Here is a 14,957-nt window from a genome sequence, read left to right as displayed (position 1 = left end):
TTTAGAGAAAATATTTTCTCTTAGAAAAATGGTTGAGATTCCCTTTAAAAAAATGAAGTAAACATATTTGATTTTGTTGTTAGTCTTACTTTAGAAAATACTATTTTAGTAATAATATGTCCTTTTAATAATTATTTGTTCTTTTCTTTAAATAATAATACCTCCATTTATATTTATGTTTTTTATACTACCAAAAGTATTCTCTTACATTTTTTGGTAATGAACTAATAACTTTCGAGGTTCGTTATTACCCCTCCCAACAATTGTTATTCCTAAGTATCAAACTTTCGACCTTAAAGATTCTGTGAGGCCTTACACCACCAAACCAATACATTGTTGGTCATTTATATTTATGTGATTTTTGGATAATTTTTGTTGTTATTTATTTGTCCTGTTTAGAAGTTTAAGAGTTCATTAAATGTTATTTAACATGTTTATCCTTAATTAATATTTTCTTGATTCAAGTTAGATGAAAGAATTAATGACTACATAGAAAGAAATTATATATTAGTGAAAATACAAATAAATCAAAATAATTATTATATTTCTTAACAAATTTTTTTTTGCAATGCGATGAAAAGAAAATAAATATGTAGTAATTAAACGAATGTGCATCGTTGAAAGATTCTCTTAGTAAATAAATAAAATTACTGTTGAATGATTTTTTTAATATGTGTATACTAATATTAAAAATAAAAAGATAACACAAACTTTTGAGACACACGTCATGTTCTCCATGTGACTATGCAAATTGGATATTAATTAGTTTTGGCACTTTTCATAAATACACTACTTCTATTATTTAACATAGAATCATATGATAATAATACTAAAATACCTCTCTCTCTTTATTACATGATCACCTACTCATACATCTATTCCAATATAGATGTGTTATTCCAAATTCTTTTAAAAAAAATTATATTTTGTATTAATGGAAAAATACCATATCATTTTTTTGTTAAAATAGTAGTAGGCATGATAAAAGAAATTCTTGATGAATAAGAAAGAGTAAGAAAATATTATTGAATTGAATTACAAAGTTACATTGAATCATCCATATAAATAAAAGAAAACACTAACTACCCTAACCAAATTAAGTAACCGACTAATAAAAGCTCAACTATTTTTACAATTTTAGATATTATTATTATTATTTTTGTTTGGACATAATTTAGAAGCGGAGATATGTGTTGATTTCCACCATTATAAAGTCTAGTACTGCCCATAGAGAACACAGCCATATAAGGCATCTAGAGAAACATGCACAAAGCATTGAACAAGTTCTGGAAGAGAAATAGTACTGGATATGGAAGATTATATGGATCACGTCGTCGGAGAAGGATGGACACGGTGGAGCTTGGAGGTGGAACCTGTACCACCACCAACACCCGGCGGAGAAGGTGGAGGATCAAGATATCCCGTAAGATAAAGATCCCAAAGATCCCTTCACCAAAAAAGATGGTGTTGTGGCTAAGGGATGGCTATGTGAATATGATGATGAGTTTGGCCAATTCAAAAGTGGTGAGCATGAGTTCCCCCGCCACCAGCCACGGCGGCTTCGGGAGGGGGCTACCACCCAAAGAGTATGATGATAAGATGCTTGTACAGATGTATAAGTCCTTGATGGCGGCGCAGGGAGTGGTGGTGCCTCGCCAAGAAGATTGTCCAAGGTGAGACAAAGAACTAATGGTGCATCACCATGTTATTTTTTAAACAAAGGGCTGAAAGGTGTATAATATGTATCCCTCTATATATCATAAATTATAATTAGTGAGAAAAATATTTAATAATTAAAATTTTAATTTCAATACATTTTTTCAATTAATCATAACTCATAATACATAGAGTAACACGAGAAAAGATATCTGAAAGCTGTGGTAATCCTTGTAATAGTCTTATATGCACTTATAGTTATGGTCATATACTTAAATTGTAAATTTATGGAAAAATGGACTGATGTAGCTGCAAATTGTATTTACAATATTTATTTTGAAGTAAAAATATATTTCTCCTAGATCATGTGCTATCTTGTATATGAAACATAATCTCCAACAACAAATCTATATTCATTTTGAAGATTTTTAAAACCAAAATATTGAAGTCTTAATTGCAGTACTACTATGGCTTCGGATCCATTCTAGTATTTAGCCTTAGGAAAAAAATGATAATTTTTTAAATTCCTTTATTAAGAATATAATCTATATTCTGAACTTCTAATATTTTTATTTATGTCATATACTGTTATCTTAATCTGTTAATGAAGTCTTTAATATTGGATTGTATTTGAATTCTATTAATGGGGTTGTGAGAAGTTGTTGCAGTGGAGATGAACTCAACCTAAATCTTTCCCCTTATTATAAGGGAAACGCAAGCAGTCATGCTCCCTTTTTTATATTTTATGATATAATACTTATGTATTTTTAGTATTAAAATTTAACAATCAATATATTGTCTATAATTTATCATTCATTTGCGTCATTTTTTTAATAAACCAATGATGATTAAATATAAATAATGGATAATACAATAATAGTATATAAAACTCTTATACAGACATACTTTTTTTCTTCTTTATTTTAATCATCTAGAGATTTCAATACATTTTTCACCTTGTAAAAAGGCTTATGCATGCATTAGGAGGGCTTTCAACTTTTCATCTACTTAAAACCATATCGTTAGACATAAATTCTTGGTTCACATCTTTAAGAATTTTTTGAAATTATTTTCAAAGTATTCATTTTATTGAAGATAAGGTGGAAACAAGTTAAATTAGACTTTGTCTTAAATAGACTGAACCTATATATTAAATATGAGTATGAGTCTTGCCTCTTTAAAAAAATTTAGTGCCTAAGTCTGATTTGTTTAAAAGTTTAGTTTGGTCTGTTAGTCTGTTTAAAAGTCTGCTATACTATATGGTCATGAAATATGTTATCATATCTACATTTAAATGGACTAATAGATCTACTTTTGGATCCATCTAATTCTATTAATTAAATTATATTCTAGTATAACTTTTTATATCAAAATTATATAATAATATTACTTATATTATTAAAATAGTATATTTCAATTTTTTTATATAATATAAGTAAATAGGTCAGTCTGTTAGGCTTAATAAACATTTTAGATGACCTAAAGTCTAGCTTGGTAAACTAAATAAGAGAAAAACTTATATGAAGACGCATATAACATGTCACATTTAGAGACAAGTGCATTTATGTTTGTTAGTGACATCATTTATGATTAAATTTTAATCAAAATTAAACTTTTAATGTGTTGTTAAGATTTAATTGGTTGTCTCCATATATATATATATATATATGTTTTCATGAAGTCTTTTTCACTAAATAAATAGGCTTTTTAAAATATTGAGTATGATGTGTTCACAAAAAAAACCTAGTGTGACATAACCTAATCTATTATAGGTGAAGTAATGGGTTCTTAATAGACGTTCTACAATGTTTACACCTTGATTGAAGATGAGTAATTAGTCTTCCAACTAGTAATGGATACCTCAACTATGGCCTATGAAATCATGAGTAGCAAATAACATCCATTTTCTCTATTGATGAACTCAAATTTCGAATAAAAATGAATGTCTACAGCTTGCAATTTGCTACTTTTGCAGATAGGGACCAACCAAATATAATTTGGTTAGAGTTTTGTATCCATAATGTATAAACTTCCTTCTAACATATTCTGCTAACTTTCTTAAAACTTTAATTTTACTATAATTTATAGAAATTTGAAACTATCTAAACTTGTTGTAGGGATGATAGGGCTCTTGCTCTAATCAATTGTTTAAGTAATGAACATAATATTTATACATTATCAGTGTAAATATTTATACACAGTCAATATATTATATACCATTAATTTATATTACTTTTTTGAGAGTCAATGATGAATGAAAATGAATAGTAAATAATGAAATGACATTTTGTAAAATAATTACATCATCGGTGCATACATTGTTTCTCATGCATTAATCACTTAGATTCTTGGCTTTATTATTTTTAGTTTTAACTATATGATTCTAGGAGAATCAGCATATCCAGCAAAAATCGCGCAAGACTTGGAACGTGGATGGATACTTGCCCTTTTTTATTGTGTAGTATAATGATAAACTGAACAAGTATATTAATATAATTTTCTTTTCCCAATAAAAAAAAGAATAAGTATATGATATTTTAAACTATGTCCAAAATTACGTTTTACATCAATAATATTGAAGTAAAAACAAAAGAAATAATGAATGCATAATTTATTAATCAATATGAAATGTTTTCATTTGTGTGAGACAAAATTTGGGGCATAGTTTGAGAGAACTTATTTGCCTAAACCTAGTTATATTTTTCGTGTATGTATATGTTATAATGCGATAGTAAGCTTTTTACTTCATGCATGTAGTGTATAATATTTTCTTATTATTCATCGTGTATTAATTATAACTTCTTTTGCTTACAAGTTGGTCTACAATAAAAGAATTTTAAGATGTTGATGTATTAATATGTAGATCAGTAGATGTATTATTTTATCAAACAATACACATAATACCTAATGGCTTCACATTTATTTAAATATGTATAAATCATGAATACAATATAATGATATATAGATTTAAGCTTATTTAAAAGATAATTTTGCCTTTTTATTATCTATACTATATATAAAGCCAAAACTTGAAATAACTTTTCTCATGGTATAATTTTCATTTCCTATTTTGTCTTTTACATTATTTAATTTTTACAAAAAAAACTATATAATCATAAGTAACCACCACCAATACATTAATTAACCACATATCTCACCTTAAATTAAACATTATCATAAACACAAAAATATAATATAAAGTACACCGAACACAACAAATACATTCTAATTCAAAAACAATAAAATATATAAAAATTGAATATGTAGTATCACACAATATTCGCTGGCAGGCACGAAGTGCCTGTACACACTAGTAAATGATAAAAGTTCTCTTTTTTTATAAGCAAATGTAATATGAAAGGTACAAGGGGTACTCACCCAATTATAGGTTATAAGAATGTTCAATATATGTAAGTAGTAGGATCAATGCACTATTGCGCAAAAGAATAAGAATTAGAAGCAAAATTGTTTGAGAACCATAATCAAGACCTAATGTGAATCAAATCCATAATTTGGACAAAACAAGCAATTTCTTCTAAAAATTGCATCCTTCATCATACTTCAAACAAACTAAATCACAAAACTATAACAATCTCTATATAGATATCCCTTTACAAAATTTAAACATTGAATCATGTAACTGTAAAAGATCCACCATAGAGTTCGGGATAAGTATATGAGTTCGAAGCCATGAATAAAAACATTGTCATACATTAGCCACAAAGGTATAAGAAAGAAATAGACGGTGAAGATTTTCATCCTTCAACAAAGCATAAACTAAGTTATGGTTACCATCCCCCATAATATATTATTGGAAAGCTTTATCTTTATAGCAACTCTACCTCTAATAATTTTCCAAATAAAACAACATACATTTGAAGAAACACATTTAATCTAGCTCAAATTAAGAGTACTACCTGTGATCGAAGGAACATGATTCACTTGAGCGAGATAAACAATTTTTTGGTACCACCAAATATTTCTCCTTTTTGGTAAGGAACTAATCTCTTTCGGGGTGTATGATTGTCTCTCATAATAAGTGTTGTTCATATAAATCAAATCATCAACTTTTTGATCATTTTGGATCTAGTAGGACGATCTTATATCACCAGATCAACGACTTGTTGGTGAAATAAACAATTTTAACAATAAAATAATCAAAATTTCCACTTCCATTTGTCACTACTCCCGAATAAGATTATATAATCTTCTAAGGTTCTCTTAATCGGGGGAATTTAAAGTTGTAAAAATGCATTAAGAAAACGTATTAATAAATTCTTATTCATTGTTATTACCAATGTATAATAAAGGTAAAAAAGAAAAAATAAATTACAATAACCAAACTAGGGCATGCTTGCTTCTTCTAAAGCAAGATCTAAAATTTGAGTACTATGTGTACAAAAAACATTAGAAGAAAGGAATATATATATATATTTAGTGAAATTACACAAACTACTCCTCACTTTTTTATACTCGCACAAAAAATAAGTGTAATATTTAAAACAAAAAATATGATAAATGTAATTTAGTTAAACAAAACATGATACATTGTGGAAATAAGTCCAAATAATATATGAGTCAATATCTCTTTATTATTTTCGGTTCGTTACAATATAGTATCAGAGCGATTTAAACAATATCTCTTTAGAATTGTTAATGCATTTTGGAACAAAAAATAGTAAAAATACATTAATTTGTATATTATTTGGACTTATCTCCACAATATATCATGTTTTATTTAACTTAATTATATTTATCATATTTTATGTTTAAAATATTACACTTATTTATCATGCATGGGTAACAAGTGTAATAAAAGTATAAAAATTATGAGGTTTATGTAGGTGTAGAAAAATGAATGATAATTTGTGTAATTGAATAAAACTCATGAATGTCAGTATAATTTACTCTGTTTTTACATTACTAGTGTATTATCTATCACTTATACACATTTAATTAATATTGATTATTAAATATAATTAAACAATAAATGATATAATGATATTTTTACACGATACATAAACGTCTAAAAAACTTCACCATATGGTATGATCAAACATTGTATTTTCATTAGTAGTGATAAGGGCACGTGATCTATCTTTTTCTTATATTATTAACAAACAAGTAAACCTAATATTCCGCCAAATCACATGCAGACTGTCAACACCATACCATAAATTTAGCTGATGAACTTTGTCTCCTATCCTCCAACAATCAAACGTAATAATGATATTGAAACCATACCAGTTATTAAATCAGTTAAAGTACTAATTAAATTGTATGTCGGTTAAACCGGGCAGATGTACTTATATTTATATATACGTAAACATGTAATAAAAAAATTAATATGTAAATACTCAAATTTATAATTAATGTTTAAAGTCTATAAAAAATTCTAATAAAAAATTTTAATACACAAACAACTTTAACAAATTTAAAGTTTAAATAGCAAAACAAATATCAATAGATATACTTGTTTCACTTAACAAACCAAAAATATAAATACATGACACAAATGAGAATGATCCTCTAATATTTTTAAATTAATTGGGTCATAAAACCAAGAATTAAGAATTGTTAAGGTTATAGCACAATGCGGAAGCACAGGATTGAATCAATTGAGAACAAAAGAGAAGCAAGTAAAGGATAAAGAAAATAACACACAAGATTTAACGTGGAAAAACCCCTCAGTGTGAGAGGAAAAAAACCACGGGCGATCAAGAGCAAAATTCCACTATGTAAAAAAGAAGAGTACAAGAAATCCTCTTATAATGATGAGGACAAATACCAATATTTTTTCTCACAAATACTCTCTCAAATGGAACAAGAATTCTCACCAAGAATGCACTCACAATATATGTGTAAATGAAAGAGATGTTGTGTGTTGTGAAGATGATTTTGAAGCTCTCTATATGTGTCCTTTTATAGGCAAGCAAAGTCTTGGTATCTTGGATTCCAAGCATTGGATGCTTGGAAACAAAGCCATAAAAGTGACACAAAATGTCTTTAGAGAGAGCCATAAAATAGTCATAAAATTCTTTTAAGGCATAGTAATGAGAGGCATCTAACAATCTCCACCTTGGCTCGAATTTGATAAGTTGCTCATCGCCAAATAATGCCCCGAAGGGCACTCAAGTGCTGTAGAGACCAACCAAGTCCAAGCAAAGTTGGAACTTGGTATTCGGAAGTGGCTTGGTAAGTATATCTGCTGGATTCTCTGATGTGTGAATCTTTTCCACCATAATTTCACCAATAGCAACAATATCTCGGATAAAGTGACGTTTTATATCAATGTGTTTGGTCTTGTCATGATAACGATTATTCCTGGTCAAATGAATAGCACTTTGACTATCACAAAACACTGTAAGAACACCCTGTATTAGACCAAGTTCATTTACCAAACCTCGGAGCCAAATAGCCTCCTTCACACCCTCCGTTGCTGAAATATATTCTGCTTCAGTCGTAGACAATGCAGCAATGGACTGAAGAAAAGCTTTCCAGCTAATAGCACTATTACAGAGAGTAAAGATGTAACCAGAAAGAGACCTCCTTCTGTCAATATCACCACCATAATCCGAATCAACATAACCTACAACGTCATCAGTTGTAGCCTTGTTTCTGTCAAATACCAAGCCAATACCAGAAGTACCTTTTAGATACCGAAAAATCCATTTTACAGCACTCCAATGATCCTTTCCAGGATTATGCATATATCGACTTACCATGCTAACAGCATATGCTAAATCAGGTCTAGTGCACACCATAGCATACATAAGACTACCAACTGCACTAGCATAAGGAATATGTGACATACGCTCCATCTCTTCCTCTGTATGTGGGCAAAGATCTAAAGATAACTTGAAATGTGCAGCAAGTGGAGTAGAAACAGGTTTACAATTATTCATATTAAACCTTTCAAGCACTCTTTCAATATATTTCTCTTGGGATAAAAACAATTTACCAGCTTGACGATCCCTGTGAATCTCCATACCAAGAATTTTCTTGGCTGCACCTAATTCTTTCATCTCAAACTCATTATTGAGTTGAATTTTCAATTTCCGGATCAAAGACTTGTCACGTGAAGCAATTAGCATATCATCAACATACAGTAACAAGTATATGAATGATTCATTTGGAAATTTCTGGAAATAAATACAGTCATCAAATTGACTCCTGCAATAACCTTGCCCAATCATAAAAGAATCAAACCTCATGTACCATTGTCTGGGAGCTTGCTTAAGGCCATATAATGATTTCTTCAATCGACAGACAAGATGCTCCTTATCAGGAACAATAAATCCTTCAGGTTGTTCCATGTAAATTTCTTCTTCCAGCTCTCCATGTAGAAAAGCTGTCTTTACATCAAGTTGCTCCAACTCCAAATCAAATAAAGCAACAAAAGCAAGCAAAACACGAATAGAAGTATGACGAACAACAGGTGAGAATATCTCATTAAAGTCAATACCTTCCTTTTGATTAAAACCTTTAACAACTAGTCGTGCTTTGCATCTTGGATCTTCAACCCCGGGAATACCGTCTTTCTTCTTATAGATCCATTTACATCGTAATGGTCGTTTGCCTTCGGGAAGCTCTGTCAAAGCCCAAGTACCATTCTTATGAAGACTTTCAATCTCTTCATTCATAGCCACTAGCCACTGTGACGAATCAACACAAGAAACAGCTTCTGTATAGCTGGCAGGTTCAACATCATCATTTACCTCTTGTGCAACTGACATTGCATAAGCAATTAAATTATCACCATCAGTGTATCTAGCTGGCCTTTTAATTAGTCTTCTGGTTCTGTCTCGAGCAATACAATAATCATCTTCTTGCTGATGAATAGGAGAAGTTGTACTGTCATCACAATCAACATAATGATCATCAATGCTAGATTGATTTGTAGAGGAAGATGGAACATCAACATTAGGAACTGTAGGTTTCACTATCAACTCCACCTTCTCGCTAGTACCCTGCAGATTACCTGTACTAGTAGAAGAAGACACAATAGATTGTTTTCCAGAAGATAAAAATGCATCCTCATTAAAAGTCACATCTCTGCTAAGAATTAATTTCCGTGACTTTGCATCAGAATACCATAAGCGATATCCTTTAGACTCAGATGCATAACCAAGAAATATGCACTCAACAGCTCTTGGAGCTAATTTACCATCATTAACATGTGCATAAGCAGGACATCCAAAGATTCTTAAGTTAGAATAATCAACAGGATTACCTGACCAAATTTCTTCTGGGATTTTGAAATCAAGTGCTGAATGTGGAGAACGATTAACCAGGTAACAAGCAGTAGATGCTGCTTCAGCCCAAAATTCACGCCGATGCCATAACCCAGCATTTGAGAGCATACAACGAACTCTCTCAAGTAGAGTCCTGTTCATCCGTTCTGCAACACCATTTTGTTGAGGATTTCTTGGAATAGTTTTGTGTCTAGCAATACCATTTTTTGTGCAGAACTCATTAAAATCACCATTGCAGAACTCTAATCCATTGTCTGTTCTAAGCTTCTTCACTTTCTTCCCTGTCTGGGTTTCAACAAGAGTTTTCCACTTCTTGAAAGTGGAGAAAGTCTCATTTTTATGCTGCAGAAAATAAACCCAAACTTTGCGAGAAAAATCATCAATGATGGTCATCATATAGCGACATCCTCCATGAGAAGGAAATTTAGAAGGCCCCCAAAGGTCAGAATGAATATAATCAAGAATACCTTTGGTACGGTGAGTTGCAGTGGAGAAACTAACCTTTTTCTGTTTCCCAAAAACACAATGTTTACAAAAATCCAATTTACCAATGCCATGTTTACCAAGATGACCTTGTTTGCTTAGAAGGTGCATACCTTTTTCACTCATATGGCCCAGGCGCATGTGCCATAATTTGGTAATGTCATTATCATGCATTGAAGAAGATACAGCTGTTGAACCTGTCACAACAGAACCTTGCAAGACATATAAACTACCAATCCGGTTAGCTTTCAATAATACCATAGCACCTTTCAATACCTTTAGAACTCCACCTTCAGCTGAATACCTACACCCGAGAGACTCTAGGGTGCCAAGAGAAATTAAGTTCCGCTTCAAATCTGGAATATAGCGGACATTAGCCAAGGTTCTGACAACACCGTCATGAGCCTTGATCTGAATAGTACCTATTCCTGCAACTTTGCATTGGGTATCATTGCCCATCAAAACAACACCACTGTCAACATGTTCAAAAGTGGTGAATAAGTCCTTATAAGGACACATATGAAAAGTACATCCAGAATCAAGAATCCATTCTGTTTTACTCCTATTATTATAAGAGACAACAGATAAAAGAATATCACCGTCAGAATTGGCTTCAATATTAGCAGCTTCAGAGGATTGTTGAAATTTTCCCTTATCTTGTTTTTCTTGTTTTTTCTTTAAGATAAAACAATCAGGAATGTCATGCCCCGGTTTCTTGCAATAGCGACAAGTTTTGTTGGATTTGCGACCTCTGGATTTGGATCTGAACTTTTTATAATTGGTACTCCCTTTTTCTTGAGTTCTACCTCGAACACTTAAGCCCTCACCCTTGTCCACAGAATTAACTTCAAGATCAAATTTTTCTTTGGACAATAAATTAGATTTAACATCTTCAAAGGATAAGGTATCATTATTTCCATACAACATGATTTCTTTGAAGTGCTTATAGGTAGAAGGTAAAGAGACAACCAACAAAACAGCTTTGTCTTCATCTTCAATATTAATATCAATATTTTGCATATCCATAATAATAGAATTAAACTCATCAAGATGAGTTTGAATAGGAGTACCTTCAACCATACGAATGGTGTATAACCGTTCTTTGAGACGAAGCTTGTTTGCGAGGCTCTTGGTCATGTATAAAGTTTCTAACTTCAGCCACAAAGCCGCAGCGGTTTCTTCATTGGCAACCTCACGAAGAACCTCCTTCGACAAACAAAGTTGAATTGTTGAAAGCGCCTTTTCATCCAACTCGTCCCATTGATCATCGGTCATGGAAACTGGTTTCTTTGACTTCCCATCTAAAGCTTTCTTTAATCCGCTCTGGATAAGAACGGCCCTCATTTGGACTCGCCAAATAGAAAAGCTAATTTTGCCATCAAACTTCTCAATGTCAAATTTTGCAGACATTTTGAAATTCTCAATTTAGTAAGAGCTCTGATTCCACTTGTTAAGGTTAGAGCACAATGCGGAAGCACAGGATTGAATCAATTGAGAACAAAAGAGAAGCAAGTAAAGGATAAAGAAAATAACACACAAGATTTAACGTGGAAAAACCCCTCAGTGTGAGAGGAAAAAAACCACGGGCGATCAAGAGCAAAATTCCACTATGTAAAAAAGAAGAGTACAAGAAATCCTCTTATAATGATGAGGACAAATGACAATATTTTTCTCACAAATACTCTCTCAAATGGAACAAGAATTCTCACCAAGAATGCACTCACAATATATGTGTAAATGAAAGAGATGTTGTGTGTTGTGAAGATGATTTTGAAGCTCTCTATATGTGTCCTTTTATAGGCAAGCAAAGTCTTGGTATCTTGGATTCCAAGCATTGGATGCTTGGAAACAAAGCCATAAAAGTGACATAAATTGCCCTTAAAGAGAGCCATAAAATTGTCATAAAATTCTTTTAAGGCATAGTAATGAGAGGCATCTAACAAGAATTACATTTTTGTACAAAAAATTCTTATATTTTCATTTCTCTAGTTGAGAATAACTTGGAAAATGTTTCATCTACTTTTCATTTCTCAATTTTCAATCTCTCTTCTAATTTTCTCTCTCAAAAAATGCTTCCTTAACCCATTGTTTCTAACTTTCTATCTTCTCTCTTCTCAATCCCTCTTCTAATTCACGCTCTCCAAAAATGCTTCATCTACTCATTCTATTTCCTCTCTTTTCCAATCTCTCTTCTAATTCTATCTCCAAAAATGTTGCTTCCATTATTTCTATCTTCTCCCTTTCTCAATCCTTTTTCTATCTCTTTATCTACAAAAATGCTTCTTTCATTGTTAACCTTGCTATTAACGGTGTAGGACAGATCCATGAGAAGATAGAGATGCGTCTAGAAACACGATGGAGGACGGATCCGTGAGATGGAGAAGGAAGAAAAAGAAAACGTGCAGAAGAAATGAGATTTTTGAGGAAGAAACCTGATTTAGTAACAACTCGGTCGGCTTCCCAGTTTGACCGAAAACTGTCCGGTTTTGATTGGTTTTAAACGGTTTTGTTGCTTATCCGGTTCAACTACTATGATGTATCGACTAGGGGTCTGGTTTGTTGACTTTATGGTCGAACTGGTCGATTCGATCGATTTTAATATCATTGATCAACAATATCTATATGCTGTTAGTATATTATTAACTATTTTTTTGAATTATTTTTTTAAGAGTCTATAATGATTAAATATAAATGATGAATGATATAGTTATAATGTATAAAACTTATACATGTCAATGCATATATTCTTTCTCATCATTTATTCTCTACTCACATGTTTTTTTACGAGTGTAATTTATATAATGTCAGTGTAAACATTTATACAGAGTCAGTATATCATCTATTATTCATTTGTATTACTTTTTGAAAGATTCAATGATGATAAAATATAAATGATAAATGTTACAATGACACTATATAAAATGCATATACCGTGACCACATCATTTTTTGAACAATCATGACCAAGTAAGAAAGATATTTTGTGTCTTGGGGTTAATTCTACAAACTTACAAAGGGAATTCACTTAAACCTTGACTCGTTTTTAGGGCATGTATGTATCATCGAAATTCACTATTAAAGGCATACTTTGACATGTTTTTCTTCATAAAAATCTCAAATTGTGAACATCATCAAAATAGACATACGAAAATTTTTAGAAGACTCCAAAAAATCTTCAAAATCTTTCCCTCTCTTTCCCACAACTCTCGAACAATGACAACATTTTCCAAAGTGGTTTGTTCTCACCCTCCAAAACAAGACTCCAAAACAACCTTAATGTACCTCAGTAAATGAACTATTATGTTGAAATATATTTTAATATTTTAGGTTAATATTGTATTGGACTAGTAATTAGTTTAAATTCATTTACATTTTGCATAATGAACAATCATTGTAAGTTCAATTTCCGTGATTAAAATATTTGTAAAATAGATTAGTTAGGTAGAGTTAAGTCTGTTGTATTTTCTATATAATAGGTTGGCTAATTTCTTTATAATTCAACTCATTCAATATTCAATTCATTCATTCAATCAATGAAATACATATTCTTTTCTTACTCTTTGATTTCAAATATGGTATCAAAATAATGTATTTATTCCTCATACATTTTTCTTTCTTGTTCATTTTTTTCTGAGAATGTGTGGCTCTGCGTTCCCTGGATTCATATTTTCATCCTTAGCGATCAACATTGTCTCACTTGGCTTCACAATTTCATCCTCAACATGAAGCTTTTTCTTTCTGATTTCCATGTTATTAATGTATCTTTAGATTAAGGTACTTCGGGTTCCACTTCAACCTCTGCATCAACCTACTCGTTGGTTTCTTCAACGGTCATAGGTATGCTCTGGTCGTTGTCCTCGTTTTCTTTTGAATCACTCATTTTTTCAAATTTTAATCATGCATGATAACACAAAAACCTCCTCCTACATGTATAAAAACTCAAGTGCAAGGAAAATTTAAGTGCAAGATTAGTTGCTCTTCTTTTTTAATCAAAATATCTTACAATCTTCATATTCTCTATTTCTCTTAATTCTTCACGATATTCTTGAGGCAAATATTGTCCATATTTCATCATATTATTTCTCTTTTTATTCTTGAGCAAATATTTCTCATATTCTTCTCTTGTTATTATTGAAATAAATATTGTTTATATTCATCACATTCTTCTCTTATTATTCATATTTTATCATATTCAAGATTTTTCTTATTCTTTGGCCAAGAAATCAAGACGGTATTATTGAATAATAATATCATTTGATCATATTTAATCTTCTTTCTATTGTATTGGTTTTTGATGAACATCATCATTATTTTTAATTTCATTCATTTTCTTCTAAGAATTCTTTTGTTTCATTCTACCAATTCTCTTAGCATAACCTTACTAGTTTCATGTAATATATTTTGAAGAATTTTTTTTTACCTCTTGGAACTTGTTCTATTCAAAAGTCTTATTTGGCTTTCAATTTATAATATCTTACTTCCAAGTTTTTGAACATGAATCTTGCTACTCATGATAATATTTGGCAAGAGTTCTAGGCAACACCATCCATTCTTCAAGATATCT

General features: G+C 30.8%; 1 protein-coding gene across 1 annotated transcript; it reads left to right on the top strand.

Moving 5' to 3' along the window:
* LOC109344844 lies at positions 1,196-1,719 on the top strand. The gene has a single exon (XM_019583584.1). It carries the CDS (start codon positions 1,264-1,266, stop codon positions 1,675-1,677), a length of 414 nt encoding a protein of 137 aa, XP_019439129.1. The 5' UTR covers positions 1,196-1,263; the 3' UTR covers positions 1,678-1,719.

Source organism: Lupinus angustifolius, chromosome LG04 (assembly GCF_001865875.1).
Source record: "Lupinus angustifolius cultivar Tanjil chromosome LG04, LupAngTanjil_v1.0, whole genome shotgun sequence".
Taxonomy (NCBI): Eukaryota; Viridiplantae; Streptophyta; class Magnoliopsida; order Fabales; family Fabaceae; genus Lupinus; species Lupinus angustifolius.
Note: the sequence above shows the minus strand (reverse complement) of the source record. Positions and strands in the feature narration are given on the sequence as shown.